The 16,260-nt window shown below is 48.3% G+C and overlaps 1 protein-coding gene across 1 annotated transcript; it reads left to right on the top strand.

The window, feature by feature from the left end:
- The first annotated feature begins 3,710 nt into the window (after nt 1-3,710).
- Nucleotides 3,711-15,205, top strand: LOC141164063 (uncharacterized protein KIAA0930 homolog). The gene is made up of 7 exons (XM_073649224.1): nt 3,711-3,719; nt 3,895-3,996; nt 4,078-4,218; nt 13,460-13,654; nt 13,954-13,960; nt 14,225-14,380; nt 14,574-15,205. The coding sequence occupies exons 1-7, from the start codon at nt 3,711-3,713 to the stop codon at nt 14,612-14,614; spliced, it is 651 nt and encodes a 216-aa protein (XP_073505325.1). The 3' UTR covers nt 14,615-15,205.
- The last annotated feature ends 1,055 nt before the right edge of the window (nt 15,206-16,260 follow it).

Raw genomic sequence — 16,260 nt, 5'->3', positions numbered from 1 at the left:
AGTACACTGACTACATTGAAAGCAGTTTATCTTGACTCAGGCAGTACTACACCGTATGAAAGCTGCTTATCTTTACATAGGCAGCACTACACTGACTACACTGAAAGCAGCTTATCTTGACTCAGGCAGTACTACACTGTGTCAAAGCAGCTTATCTTGACTCAGGCAGTACTACACTGTGTTGAAGCAGCTTTTCTTGACTCGGGCAGTACTACACTGTGTGAAAGCTGCTTATCTTGACTTCAGCAGTACTACACTGACTACACTGTGTGAAAGCAGCTTATCTTGACTCGGGCAATACTACATTGACTACACTGTGTGAAAGCAGCATATTTTGACTCGGGCAGTACTACACTGACTACACTGTGTGAAAGTAGCTTATCTTGACTCGGGCAGTACTATACTGTGAAAGCAGCTTATCTTGACTCAGGCAGTAATACACTGTGTGAAAGCTGCTTATCTTGAATCAGGTAGTACTACCCTGACTACACTGTGTGAAAGCTGCTTATCTTGACTCAGGCAGTACTACACTGTATGAAAGCTGCTTATCTTGACTCAGGCAGTTTTACACTGTGTGAAAGCTGCTTATCTTGACTCAGGCAGTACTACACTGTGTGAAAGCTTCTTATTTTGACTCAGGCAGCACCACACTGTGTGACATCAGCTTATCTTGACCTTGGAACCACTACACTGTGTGAAAGCAGCTCATCTTTATTCAGGCAATACCACACTGACTTCACTGAGTGAAAGCAGCTTATCTTGACTCAGGTAGGACTACACGGTGTAAAAGCTGCTAATCTCACTCAGGCAGTGCTATACTGTATTAAAGCTGCTTATCTTGACTAGGGCAGCACTACACTTTTGGAAGCAGCTTATTTTGACTCAGGCAGTACTACATTGACTACACTGTGTGAAATGAGCTTATATTGACTGTGGCAGTACTACACTGTGTGAAACCTGCTTATCTTTATTCGGGCAGTAATACACTGTGTGAAAGCTGCTTATCTTGAATCAGGTAGTACTACACTGACTACACTGTGTGAAAGCTGCTTATCTTGACTCAGGCAGTACTACACTTTGTGAAAACTGCTTATCTTGACTCAGGTAGGACTACACGGTGTTAAAGCTGCTTAACTCACTCGGGCACCACTACAGTGTATGAAAGCTGCTTATCTTGACTCAGGCAGTACTACATTGATTACCCTGTGTGAAAGCTTCTTACATTCATTTCAGGCAGCACTACACTGTGTGAGAGCAGCTTTTCTTGACTCAGGCAGTACTAAACTGTGAAAGCTGCTTATCTTGACCCAGACACTACTGCCCTGTGTTAAAGCTGCTTATCTTGACTCAGTCAGTGCTACAGTGTATTGAAGTAGCTTATCTTGACTCGGGCAGTACTACACTGTATGAAAGCTGCTTATCTTGACTCCGGCAGTGCCACTCCGTGTTAAAGCAGCTTATCTTTACTCAGGCAGCAGTACACTGACTACATTGAAAGCAGCTTATCTTGACTCAGGCAGTACTACACCGTATGAAAGCTGCTTATCTTTACTTAGGCAGCACTACACTGACTACACTGAAAGCAGCTTATCTTGACTCAGGCAGTACTGCACTGTGAGAAAGCAGCTTATCTTGACTCATGCAGTACTACACTGTGTGAAAGCAGCTTTTCTTGACTCAGGCAGTACTACACTGTGTGAAAGCTGCTTATCTTGACTCCAGCAGTACTACACTGACTACACTGTGTGAAAGCAGCTTATCTTGACTCGGGCAGTACTACATTGACTACACTGTGTGAAAGCAGCTTATTTTGACTCGGGCAGTACTACACTGACTACACTGTGTGAAAGTAGCTTATCTTGACTCAGGCAGTACTATACTGTGAAAGCAGCTTATCTTGACTCAGGCAGTAATACACTGTGTGAAAGCTGCTTATCTTGAATCCGGTAGTCCTACACTGACTACACTGTGTGAAAGCTGCTTATCTTGTCTCAGGCAGTACTACACGGTGTGAAAGCAGCTTATCTTGACTCAGGCAATACTGCACTGTGTGAAAGCAGCTTATATTTACTCGGGCAGTACCACTCTGTGTGAAAGCTGCTTGTCTTGACACAGGCAGTACTACACTGTGCGACAGCTGCTTATCTTGTCTCAGGCAGCACTACAGTTTCTACACTTTGTGAAAACTGCTTATTTTGACGCAGGCAGTACTACACTGCGTTAAAGCTGCTTATCTCAACGCAGACAGTACTGCTCTGTGTTAAAGCTACTTATCTTGACTCGGGCAGTACTACACTGTGTGAAAGCAGCTTACCTTGACTCAGGCAGTACTACATGGTGTGAAAGCAGCTTATCTTGACTCAGGCAGTACTAACCTGTGAAAGTTGCTTATCTTGATGCAGATAGTACTGCACTGACTACACTGTGTGAAAGCAGCTTATCTTGACTCTGGCACTACGACACTGTTAGAAATCTGCTTATCTTGATGCATGCAGTACTTCACTGTGTTAAAGCAGCTTATCTTGACTGAGGCAGTATTACCTTATATGAAAACTGCTTATGTTGACGCAGGCGGTACTATAGCTTGTGTAAGCTGCTTATCTTGAACTAGGCATCACTACAATGTGTTAAAGCAGCTTATCTTGATTCAGGCAGTACTACACTGTATGAAAGCTGCTTATCTTGACTAGGGCAGTACATTGTGTGAAAGCTTCTTACCTTGACTCAGGCAGTACAACTGTGTTAAATCAGCTTATTTTGACGCAGGGAGTACTGCACTATGTGAAAGCAGCTTATCTTGGCTCAGGCAGTACTACACTGTGTTTAAAGCTGCTTATCTCGACGCAGACAGTACTACACTGTGTTAAAGCTGCTTATCTTGACTCTGGCAGTGCCACACTGTGTTAAAGCAGCTTATCTTTACTCAGGCAGCAGTACACTGACTACATTGAAAGCAGCTTATCTTGACTCAGGCAGCACTACACCGTATGAAAGTTGCTTATCTTTACTTAGGCAGCACTACACTGACTACACTGAAAGCAGCTTATCTTGACTCAGGCAGTACTACACTGTGTGAAAGCAGCTTATCTTGACTCAGGCAGTACTACACTGTGTGAAAGCAGCTTTTCTTGACTCGGGCAGTACTACACTGTGTGAAAGCTGCTTATCTTGACTCCAGCAGTACTACACTGACTACACTGTGTGAAAGCAGCTTATCTTGACTGGGGCAATACTACACTGACTACACTGTGTGAAAGTAGCTTATCTTGACTCAGGCAGTACTATACTGTGAAAGCAGCTTATCTTGACTCAGGCAGTAATACACTGTGTGAAAGCTGCTTATCTTGAATCAGGTAGTAATACACTGACTACACTGTGTGAAAGCTGCTTATCTTGACTCAGGCAGTACTACACGGTGTGAAAGCAGCTTATCTTGACTCAGGCAATACTGCACTGTGTGAAAGCAGCTTATATTTACTTGGGCAGTACCACTCTGTGTGAAAGCTGCTTGTCTTGATACAGGCAGTACTACACTGTGCGACAGCTGCTTATCTTGACTCAGGCAGCACTACAGTTTCTACACTTTGTGAAAACTGCTTATTTTGATGCAGGCAGTACTACACTGCGTTAAAGCTGCTTATCTCAACGCAGACAGTACTGCTCTGTGTTAAAGCTACTTATCTTGAATATCCTATTCATGTAGGTAGGTTATGACTGTGGTATCACTGGCTGTCTATCCGTTAGGACCTCTGTAGTAGTGCGCATGCACGACCACTGCCCCAATCATTTTTATGGGAGCGGTCATGTGCGGCTTCCATGCATAGTGAATGGCGCACTACTTGCGCATGCGCACTACTCACGCATTTTTTTTTTCTATAATATTTGTTCTTTCAGCAAATATTTGCTTCTCCAAGCAAACACCTCATGGACAGTAAGGGAGAAGAGTCTAAGATCAGCTACCCCAATATCTTCTACATGATAGACAACTTTGAGGAGGTAATTATATGCGTGTATATAGGGGTATGTATGTGTATATATGTTACCGGATGGTCACTATGGAGCGTACTTGTCTTTTAGGTGTTCAGTGACATGACCGTAGGGGAAGGGGAGATGGTTTGTGTGGAGCTTGTGGCCAGCGACAAAACAAACACTTTTCAAGGAGTCATATTCCAGGGATCCATCCGATACGAGGCTCTAAAGAAAGTGTATGACAACCGGGTAAGTATGTGATGTGGATAAAGCTGTCTTATCCTTGTACTGGGCTTATGTATTTATTGTCGATTACTGGGGTTTGTACAGGATTAGATTTTTTTTTTTTTAATCTTGTTATTCTGTATTACCTCTTTAAAACCATAACTAGTGTTGAGCGATACCTTCCGATATCGGGAAATATCGGATCAGATTGGATCGGACCGATACCGAAAAAGTATCGGATATCGCCGATTCCGATTCCGGAAACCAATGCAAGTCAATGGGACAGAAATATCGGAATGAAAATAAACCCTTTCTTTCCTTGTAGGTTAATTCTACATGAAGGAAAACAACTAAGAATAATGTAGAATGTATTGGGGGAGGTGGGGGAGACAATAAAGGCATAGAGGTTTAGCCCAATCAAATGGAAAGCAGGAATTAATATTTTTTTTAAGACGTTCTGAGTTACGGAAAAATTGACTATGTTAAGTATTTTTATATTTTGTCAGATATTTATGTTTCACTACTTCCATGCTCTTCACCTTCTTTTTTACTTCTCCCACACTTTCTCCTTCATCATCCTCAGCATCTTTTTCATCCACTTCTTCTTCACCTTCTTCATCTTCTTCTTCTTCACCTTCTTCGTATTATTCTTTTTTTTACATTCTTCATATTCTACTTCTTCATCTTCTTCATATTCTTCTTCTTCATCATATTCTTATTTGTGACAGGCATTCCTGTAGTTGTTATCTATAAAAGGTTGGACATTACACCTTTCGTTCTGCCCGTCACAAAAGATTTACAACAGGATTTGTCCGCGTTCAGTTTGGCCTGCAGCAGCAGGTCTTTTCCAGGGGCACCACGAGGAGGAACAGACTCACCCCCATACACTGCTTAGTCATCTTCTGCTTATAATTTAGATATTATCTTTTGCTCTGATTTTTAGTCTTATGCTTAATGTTCTTCCGCTTTTTGTTCTGCAGCTTCTTGTATTTCTGCTTCTTGGTTTTCTGTCTCTTGTTCTTCTGTATCTTGGTGCCTGTCTTCTCTTCTTTGTCCTCTTGGTCAACTTCTTCAGGGTCATCTTCTTGGTCTTCTTCGAGGTGGTCTTCAGGGTCGTCGTCTTCGGGGGTCCTCGTCTTCGGGGTTCTCGTCTTCTTGGGGTTGGTCTTCTGGGTCCTCGTCTTCGGGGTCCTCGTCTTCTTCGGGGTGGTCTCCAGGGTCCTCGTCTTCTTCGGGGTGGTCTTCAGGGTCCTCGTCTTCTTCGGGGTGGTCTTCAGGGTCCTCGTCTTCAGGGTCGTCGTCTTCGGGGTCCTCGTCTTCTTAGGGTTGGTCTTCAGGGTCCTCGTCTTCAGGGTCCTCGTCAGGGAGATCCCGAGTGATTATCAAGAACCATTTCAAAAAGCTTGAACTTGGAAATGTAGCAGAAGGTACAAGAAAGCTGAGGAACTACCGAGGACCAGCTGACGGTACTGGAACCCGGATAGGTAGCAGAAGGTACAAGAGCCAATGGAACTGCCGAAGACCAGCTGACGGTACTGGAACTCGGTTACTAAGCAGGAGGTACCTGTGCCAGAAAGCACTACCAAGGACCTGCAGACGTTGGTGGAACTTGGATACCGAGAAGGAGGCACCTAATCCAAAGGCACTGCCGAGAACCAGCTGACGGCACTGGAACCCGGATGGGTAGCAGAAGGTACCCATGTAAAAAAAAGTTCAAGGCCGCGAGCCGGCCGCAGTTACCAAAACCCACAGTCCTACAGGGGGTGCTTGTCCTATTGGCACTATGGAACCAGCCTTCATTGCCAGATCCCGCAGCCCACATAGGAGTCACCTAAACTGCAGGCACCATAGAGTCGGCTAACCCGACCGCAACACGACAGGACAATGCATTGGAGGCAAAGTGACGTTGACACTACCCGGAAACAGCTGGCGTGCTGGAACCAGGCTGGGCAGGAGGGAGTACCCGTGCCAAAGTCACTGCCGAGAACCAGCTGACGGTACTGGAACCCAGATGGGTAGTAGAAGGTACAAGAGCAAATGGAACTACCGAGGACCAGCAGACGGTACTGGAACCCGGATGGGTAGCAGAAAGTACAAGAGCCAATGGAACTGCCGAAGACCAGCTGACGGTACTGGAACTCGGTTACTAAGCAGGAGGTACCTGTGCCAGAAAGCACTACCAAGGACCAGCAGATGTTGGTGGAACTTGGATACCGAGAAGGAGGCACCTAATCCAAAGGCACTGCCGAGAACCAGCTGATGGTACTGGAACCCGGATGGGTAGCAGAAGGTACCCATGTAAAAAAAAGTTCAAGGCCGCGAGCCGGCCGCAGTTACCAAAACCCACAGTCCTACAGGGGGTGCTTGTCCTATTGGCACTATGGAACCAGCCTTCATTGCCAGATCCCGCAGCCCACATAGGAGTCACCTAAACTGCAGGCACCATAGAGTCGGCTAATCCGACCGCAACACGACAGGACAACGCATTGGAGGCAAAGTGACGTTGACACTACCCGGAAACAGCTGGCGTGCTGGAACCAGGCTGGGCAGGAGGGAGTACCCGTGCCAAAGTCACTGCCGAGAACCAGCTGACGGTACTGGAACCCGGATGGGTAGTAGAAGGTACAAGAGCAAATGGAACTACCGAGGACCAGCTGACGGTACTGGAACCCGGATGGGTAGCAGAAGGTACAAGAGCCAATGGAACTGCCGAAAACCAGCTGACGGTACTGGAACTCGGTTACTAAGCAGGAGGTACCTGTGCCAAAAAGCACTACCAAGAACCAGCAGACGTTGGTGGAACTTGGATACCGAGAAGGAGGCACCTAATCCAAAGGCACTGCCGAGAACCAGCTGACGGTACTGGAACCCGGATGGGTAGTAGAAGGTACAAGAGCAAATGGAACTACCGAGAACCAGCTGGCGGTGCTGGAACCCAGAGAAAATACTAAAAACAGAGTGGAGCCAGAGGTGTAATTGGAGCAAGTTTTAAATCAGTAGTACAGTGGATGTGGACAAAGCAAGAGAATTTGCCGGACACACAGCAGGGGAACAGCTGACGTTACTGAACCCCAATAACACTGGAGCAAGCGTTGACTGTGCAGACGGCACTTCTGAGCAGCAACTAGCGGTATTGGAGCCCAGGGTAAATACTAAAAACAGAGGAGCCAGAGGTGTATTTGGAGGAGGTTTTAAATCAGTAGTACAGTGGATGTGGACAAAGCAGGAGAAATTGCCATCCACACAGCAGGGGAACAGCTGACGTTACCGAACCCCAATAACACGGCAGCAAGTGTTGACTGTGCAGACGGCACTTCCGAGCGCCAACTGGCGGTGTTGGAGCTCAGGGATAATACTGAAAACAGAGGAGCCAGAGGTGTAATTGGAGCAACTTTAAAATCTGTAGTAGTGGGAATGTGGACAGAGCAGGAGAAATTGCTGTCCGCACAGCAGGGGAACAGCTGACGTTACCGAACCCCAATAACATGGCAGCAAGTGTTGACTGTGCAAATGGCACTTCCGAGCGCCAACTGGCGGTGTTGGAGCTCAGGGATAATACTGAAAACAGAGGAGCCAGAGGTGTAATTGGAGCAACTTTAAAATCTGTAGTAGTGAGAATGTGGACAGAGCAGGAGAAATTGCCGTCCGCACAGCAGGGGAACAGCTGACGTTACTGAACCCCAATGACACGGCAGCAAGTGTTGACTGTGCAGACGGCACTTCCGAGCGCCAACTGGCGGTGTTGGAGCTCAGGGATAATACTGAAAACAGAGGAGCCAGAGGTGTAATTGGAGCAACTTTAAAATCTGTAGTAGTGAGAATGTGGACAGAGCAGGAGAAATTGCCGTCCGCACAGCAGGGGAACAGCTGACGTTACTGAACCCCAATAACATGGCAGCAAGTGTTGACTGTGCAGACGGCACTTCCGAGCGCCAACTGGCGGTGTTGGAGCTCAGGTATAATACTGAAAACAGAGGAGCCAGAGGTGTATTTGGAGGAGGTTTTAAATCAGTAGTACAGTGGATGTGGACAGAGCAGGAGAAATTGCCGTCCGCACAGCAGGGGAACAGCTGACGTTACTGAACCCCAATAACACGGCAGCAAGTGTTGACTGTGCAGACGGCACTTCTGAGCGCCAACTGGCGGTGTTGGAGCTCAGGGACAATACTGAAAACAGAGGAGCCAGAGGTGTAATTGGAGCAACTTTAAAATCTGTAGTAGTGAGAATGTGGACAGAGCAGGAGAAATTGCTGTCCGCACAGCAGGGGAACAGCTGACGTTACTGAACCCCAATAACATGGCAGCAAGTGTTGACTGTGCAGACGGCACTTCCGAGCGCCAACTGGCGGTGTTGGAGCTCAGGGATAATACTGAAAACAGAGGAGCCAGAGGTGTAATTGGAGCAACTTTAAAATCTGTAGTAGTGAGAATGTGGACAGAGCAGGAGAAATTGCTGTCCGCACAGCAGGGGAACAGCTGATGTTACTGAACCCCAATGACATGGCAGCAAGTGTTGACTGTGCAGACAGCACTTCCGAGCGCCAACTGGCGGTGTTGGAGCTCAGGGATTACAGTTCAGGTGGTAGAAACATGAACAGAACAGGAGACCTGGATACTGTTGCCAACCAATTATTTATTCTGGAAGAGGACTGGCAAATTCATGAGAGATCCAGGCCTTGTTCATTTTGAGAAAAGTAAGCCGGTCAACGTTATCGGAGGATAGTCGCATGCGACGGTCTGTTAGTACACCACCTGCGGCACTAAAGACGCGTTCCGATAATACACTAGCAGCAGGGCAAGCTAGCACCTCCAATGCAAAATGACTAAGCTCTGGCCATGTATCCAGCTTACAGACCCAAAACTTGAAGGGAGAAGAGCCGTCTGGGAGTACACTAAGAGGGCAAGACATGTAGTCTGTCACCATCTGACGGAAACGTTGCCTCCTGCTGACTGGAGCCGTCTGTGATGATGTAGACATTTGTGGCGGTGGGGACACAAAACTTTGCCACATTTCGGCCATACTGGTCTTGCCTTGTGCTGAGGCGCTACTTCTGCTCCCTCTTTGTGCAGAGCTTCCTCCACTGCCTCAACGCACTGAGCTGCTTTGTAAAGCACTAGCAGCACTGCTCTCGGTTGGAATGGAGAACATGATGGAATGCACCAGTGCGTCTTGGTACTCCCGCATTTTACGCTCCCGGTTCAACGGTGTTATGAGGCTTTGTAAGTTGTCCCGGTAGCGAGGATCTAGGAGGGTGGACACCCAATAATCGGCCGTGTTGAGAATGTGGGCGATGCGGCGGTCGTTTCTCAGGCACTGCAGCATGAAATCAACCATGTGCTGCAGACTGCCAACTGGCCAAGAAACGCTGTCCCCTGCTTGAGGCGTGATCTCTGCCTGCTCTGCATCACCCCACCCTCGCTCTAGATACTGACTACTAGAGCATTGTGTACCTCCCTCCTCTGGACAGATGTCTTCCTCATCCATTGACTCCTCCTCATCCTCCTCACAAAGTGTCCCCTGCCTAGGCCTTTGTGAGGAACCACGTTGCGCAGACTGTAGAGAAGCAGATGGCATTTGTGACTCCTCATCCTCCACCTCTTCCAAAACCTCGTCCCTTAGTGCTTGCAGTGTTTTTTCAAGCAGGCAGATAAGGGGGATAGTCATGCTGACTAGTGCATCATCTGCACTCGCCATCCGCGTGGAATAATCGAAGGCACGCAAAACGTGGCAAATGTCCTTCATAGAGGCCCACTCAGTGGTGGTGAAGTGTGAACGGCGCGCACTGCAACTTGTTTGCGCCTGCTGCAGCTGGTACTCCATTACTGCTGCCTGCTGCTCACACAACCTCTCCAACATATGTAACGTTGAATTCCACCTGGTGGGTAGGTCACATATGATGCGATGTTCCGGAAGACGTAATCGGCGCTGCAGAGCTGCAATGCATGATCTTGCATTGCTGGAACGCCGCAAGTGAGCGCACTCTATGCGGACCTTGTGAAGCAGTGCATCAAGATCCGGATAGTCCCTCAAAAAACTCTGCACGACCAAGTTGAGCACATGTGCCAGACATGGGATGTGAGTGAGGTTGCCTAGGCCCAGAGCTGCCACCAGATTTCGGCCATTGTCACACACTACCATGCCTGGCTGGAGATTCGCTGGCACAAACCACACGTCGCTCTGCTGCTTGATGGCATTCCAGAGCTCCTGCGCTGTGTGGCTTCGATTCCCCAAAGAAATTAATTTTAATACGGCCTGTTGACGTTTGGCCACGGCTGTGCTCATATTGGTCACCATAACAGGTAACCGTTCACGGGTCGATGTGGAGGTAGACCATGACGGCTCCTGCAGCGCTGATTCAGAGGAACTGGAGTATGAGGAGGAGTCAATGTGTACAGACTGGATTCCTGCAATCCTTGGAGTTGGCAGAACACGTACAGCGCCACTCTCAAGATCTGTACCCGGCTCCACAACATTTACCCAATGGGCAGTGAGGGAAAGGTATCGTCCCTGTCCATGCTTACTGGTCCACGCATCGGTGGTCAGGTGGACCTTGCTACTGACGGCGTTTTGTAGTGCATGTTTAATTTTTCCCTCCACATGATGTTGCAGGGCAGGGACGGCTTGCCTGCTGAAATAAAAGCGGCTGGGCACGTTGTATTGTGGGACTGCCAATGCCATAAAGTTACGGAATGTGTCAGTCTCCACCAGCCTGAATGATAGCATTTCAAGGGCCAGCAGTTTAGCAATACCAGCATTCAGAGCTTGTGCTCGGGGGTGGTTTGCCGAGTATGGGCGCCTTTTCTCCCATGCCTGTGCTAACGATGGCTGTAGACTGGCCTGGGAGTGTGAGGATGACTGGGAAAGTGGTGCTGTGGGTGGAATTACACTGTGTCTCTGTACAACAGTGCCAGAGATTCTTCCATGGCGATCCTGTGAGGAAGCCGAACCAGCTGTGTGTGAGCTGGAGGAAGAGGCTACAACACGAGCTGAAGAGGTGGTAGGTGGCGCTGTAGGTTGGCCTAGGTCATCAGTGTGTTTTTGTAACTCCACCACGTGCTTGGTCCGCACATGTTTCCACATATTTGTGGTATTGAGGTTGCTGACACTTTTCCCTCTTTTCACCTTCTGATTATACAGCTTGCATTTGACAAAGCAAATGTCATCTGCAACTGTGTCAAAAAAGGACCAGGCACTGCAAGTCTTGGGAGCGCCCGCTTTGGATTTTGGAAGAGCCATGCTCCTAATGGGTGCCGAAGTGGAGGCTACAGGCAACCAAGTCTGCCCCCTCCCTCTCCCTCCTTTTTGGGCTGTTCGGGGAATCTCTTCCTCAGAGCTGCTCCCACCACCTTCCTGTCCCTCACGCCATGATGGGTCAAGGACCTCATCATCTACACCACCCTCTTCAAACAACTGCTTCTCCTGGGTAGTCTCGACAGCACAGTACGCACCAGAAAGTGGCACCTGAGTCTCATCATCAGATGCGTACTGAGGTGTGCTGCTGACCATAGGCACTGGCCCACCCGCCTCTTCAGATTCAGAGAGACAAAACGGTTGCGCATCACTGCATACTACCTCTTCTTCAAATTCTCGAATTCTGCTTGGCTGGCCCCCTCTTTCCAAGCCAAGAGATTCAGAGAACAGAAGTAGAGATGGTTCCTGTCCAGGGCTCTCTGACTGCCTGGGCAATTTGGCAGGTGGTGAAGAGACAGATGGGTGCTCTTCAGTGCTCAGGACCTGAGAGGATCTGGAACTAATTGAAGTCGATGCGTTAGCTGCCATCCATCCGACAACGGCTTCAATTTGGTCCTCCCGCAGCAGTGTGGTATGGCTAGCTCCTACAAAGCTGCGCATAAAGGACTGTTCCCTGGTAAAACTGGGGGATGCTGAGTCACTGGTGCCCGCAGCAGGCACAGAATCCCCACGTCCTCTCCCTGCAGACACAGAATCTTCACGTCCTCTCCCTGCAGAAACTCCACGCCCACGACCACATGCCTTACTCCCTGCCTTCTTCATCTTGGTAGACTGATAAAGATAGGCAGAAAAGTACTAAGGGCTTAGTGTGCTTATTCCTGAACAGCTGCTAACAGGTATAAGAAACACTAATTTTATAAAGTGTGGACTAGACTTTAATATGAGCTAATGTGGCCTACACAACTGTAAAGTGGAGTGTTTGGTGAACTTTATTTAGGTTTTTTTTGTCACAAAAAGACACTGGATGTGCCTAAAGATGTAATAACGATAGTATCACAAACTTTTTGTAGCTATTACAATGTAGGAAGGTAACCTACAATGCAATAGATGAGGCTGCAAAAATAGGCTAAAACTAATCTGGCTGGGGCTGCAGGGCCCAATGCTGCAGAAAGGCTCCTCTAACTACTCCTATATAGTGTGTTTGGAACCAATTTAGCTGAATACGGATGGAACCACCACACTAATAGGAGATATCATGAAAAATTATGAATTGGCAAAAAAGGACAATGTATGAGGCAGTGACACACACTGAGTGCACTACAACCAGACGTGGCTGAAGCACACACTACAGGGTGAGCTGCACTCACACACAGAGACCTTGCAGACAGCGGTGAACAGCACAGAGAACTGTGCACTAGCGCTGCAAGGCACAGCGATTTATAAAGTAGCTTGGGTAAAGCAGAATAGACCAAATAGGTAGCTAAAACTGTCCCTCAGAACAACAGCGTCCTATCCCTAACTGAATTCACAGCAGAGTGAGCTCAAAATGGCGGCGGCGGCTTTTATAGTGCATCATGACATCATTTCAGCAGCCAATCACAGCCATGCCATTAGTTAAGATGCCTAACAGGATGTGCCCACACTTCTTAGGATCCTCATTGGCTGAATAAAATGAAAATGGCTCATTGCATTATGGGAACTTCCGATTCCGGTATACGATATTGCAAAATGTATCGGAATTAAGTATCGGAATTCCGATACCGCGAATATCGGCCGATACCCGATATTTCAGTATCGGAATGCTCAATACTAACCATAACCATTCTTAATAGGCCTAGTGATATCTGCAGTGGCCACTGCTGGCCATATGTGGTATTGCATGGCATCTATTCTAACGAAGGAGCGATACATAAGTCTGCCAGGGTGGGCGCTCCTCGCTCTCCAGACCCCCATATGTGCTATGATGGGACTTATTCTCACTCATTCCTGTAAGGATTCAGATATGTGAATACATCTTTAATAAATGTGATTTGTAAGGGGTAAATTAATGGATTTCTCATATTTCGGGCCCAGGTCAGTGTGGCGGCAAAGATGGCCCAGAAGATGTCGTTCGGCTTCTACAAATACAACAACATGGAGTTTGTGCGAATGAAGGGGCCACAGGGTAAAGGCCACGCGGAGATGGCTGTGAGCAGAGTGTCCACTGGAGACACGTCTCCATATGGCACCGAGGAGGATTTCAACCCCGGGTCACCCCTGCATGAGCGGGTGAGTTGACGTCTGCATCGTCATACCTTTCAAAACTGTCTCAAGAGTAACAACCTTGTTGTTGCAAAACATACTGATGGCATTGGTTACAGAAGAATCCATTTATGGCCCCAACACTGCTCACTGGATTCTTTTGTAACCAATGCCATCAATATGTTTTGCAACAATAAGGTTGTTAAGGTCTTGAGACAGCTCTATGGTTTTTATATATAATTTTTATTTTTGTTTACATTTACAGTGTGTTTTTTTTGTTTTGTTTTGTTTTTTACATTTATCATTTTTATATCTCTTCCCACAAGGTCACAGGTTTGGATTTCTTTTTCCCTTAATAATAAAGACCTTCATTTAAAAACTGCATTTTGTGTTTACTTGCGTTATCTTTTGTCTCGTATTTAAATTTGTTTTGTGATCTGAAACATTTAAGTGTGACAAACATGCAAAAGAATAAGAAATCAGGAAGGGGGCAAAGACTTTTTCACACCACTGGATATAGTGACTAATCAAAGGGGAGGGTCTGTCACAATGTGCTGTTGGCCTTCAAAGCAGCTGCTCTTGTGCCCATCTCTGCAGATATTCATAGTGTCACCAACCTGAGGTCGCGCTCGCTCTCTGGGACGGGGAGATCCTTGGTGGGGTCGTGGCTGAAACTGAACAGAACTGACGAGAACTTCCTACTCTATGCACACCTGACCTACGTCACTTTGCCGCTGCAACGCATCTTGTCAGGTGAGTCTTGGGTAAAAACTAAGAATTACACTCTTTCTTCTGCGCTTTGTTTACAGCGTGAGGTGTACTCTCAGTTGGTTACTGCTATTATAGCGCCACCCTTGTCCACAGGTTGTATGTAGTGTTGCAACTTGTTTTTAACATATATTTATTAATGAAATATAAAATTTTCAATTATTTTTTTTTCCTGCAGATATTTTGGGAGTTCAACAGAAGCCAATCCTGATGTCATAGCAGATAAAGTTGGCACTGCCTTTGGGAAAACTGAATTTTTCACTGCCGTTGTGCCTAACCTGACCTGCAGTGTTTTTTGATGAGCAGCACTACCACCTAGTGTCCACCCAGTGTACCTGCACCGAACAAAGATGAGCAACGGGACAAGCTTGTGCTTCCTACTGCTGATGACCCACAGCAGTAGGAAAGAAATACCAGCCAGTCTAAAGTGCCTCTTTTTAACCCTTTCACCCAACTTTGCTCACGCCATCTAGTGGTCTGATGGGACTTTCTAACAAAAAAAAACAAAGAAAAAAAGGGGCCGTGTTTAGAGACTGTCACGCTTTATAAACGATTTCTTATACCTTCTTTTACTGCGCTGGGGTGGGGGAGGGGAGAGTAGGCTCGTCTGTGTACGTACGCTGGTTCGGTCCAAGATTTTCAATGAATGTGGACTCTGGACTAACTCTGTATTTTGATGTCTTCGTCCGCCCTCCTGTCCTGCGAGTGATGTGCGCAGACGTCTGCGTCTGGTAAATTTTTTAAATTTTTTTTCTGTATTTTATATACATTATTGTGTGTAAAAGGGAAAAATTTGAGCAAAAGGACAAATTTGATCCTGTGACTTTTTTTTTTGTGAATTTTGAAAAAAAAAAACTTGTACAAAAGTATTAATGATGTGATTGTTGTACCTTGCGCAATACAGACAAGGTCCCTAACACTGCAATTCAGTGGCTTTTTTTTGTAGAAGAGGCTCCCGCTGTGGAGGGGGGGGGAAGAGAGGCTCCCGCTGCAGAGGGGGGGAGGGAGAGGCTCCCGCTGTGGAGAGGGGGGGAAGAGAGGCTCCCGCTGCGGAGAAGGAGGGGGGAGAGAAAGAGGCTCCCGCTGCGGAAAGGGGGGGGAGAGGCTCCCGCTGCTGGGGGTGGGGTGAAAGAGAGGCTCCCGCTGCAGAGGGGGGAGGGAGAGGCTCCCGCTGCGGAGGGGGGAGGGAGAGGCTCCCGCTGCAGAGGGGGGAGGCAGAGAGGCTCCCGCTGCAGAGGGGGGAGGCAGAGAGGCTCCCGCTGCAGAGGGGGGTGAAAGAGAGGCTCCCACTGCAGAGGGGGGTGAAAGAGAGGCTCCCACTGCAGAGGGGGGTGAAAGAGAGGCTCCCGCTGCAGAGGAGGGTGAAAGAGAGGCTCCCGCTGCAGAGGGGGGAGGCTCCCGCTACAGAGGGGGGAGGCTCCCGCTGCGGGGGGGGTGAAAGAGAGGCTCCCGCTGCAGAGGGGGGAGGCTCCTGCTGCGGGGGTGGGTGAAAGAGAGGCTCCCGCTGCAGAGGGGGGAGGCTCCCGCTGCGGGGGTGGGTGAAAGAGAGGCTCCCGCTGCAGAGGGTCGAGGCTCCCGCTGCGGGGGGGGTGAAAGAGAGGCTCTCGCTGCAGAGGGGGGAGGCTCCCATTGTGGGGGGGTGAAAGAGAGGCTCCCGCTGCAGAGGGGGGAGGCTCCCGCTGCGGGGGGGTGAAAGAGAGGCTCCCGATGCAGAGGGGGCAGGCTCCCGCTGCGGGGGGTGAAAGAGAGGCTCCCGCTATGGGGGGTGGGATGAAAGAGAGGCTCCCGCTGCAGAGGGGGGAGGCTCCCGCTGCAGAGGGGGGAGGCTCCCGCTGCAGAGGGGGGATGATCCTGCTGCGGGGGGG

Source organism: Phyllobates terribilis, unplaced genomic scaffold, assembly GCF_046119375.1.
Source record: "Phyllobates terribilis strain yellow unplaced genomic scaffold, ASM4611937v1 Scaffold_10__3_contigs__length_209671492, whole genome shotgun sequence".
Taxonomy (NCBI): domain Eukaryota; kingdom Metazoa; phylum Chordata; class Amphibia; order Anura; family Dendrobatidae; genus Phyllobates; species Phyllobates terribilis.
The sequence above is the reverse complement of the archived record's forward strand: the minus strand, read 5'-3'. Positions and strand labels throughout refer to the sequence as shown.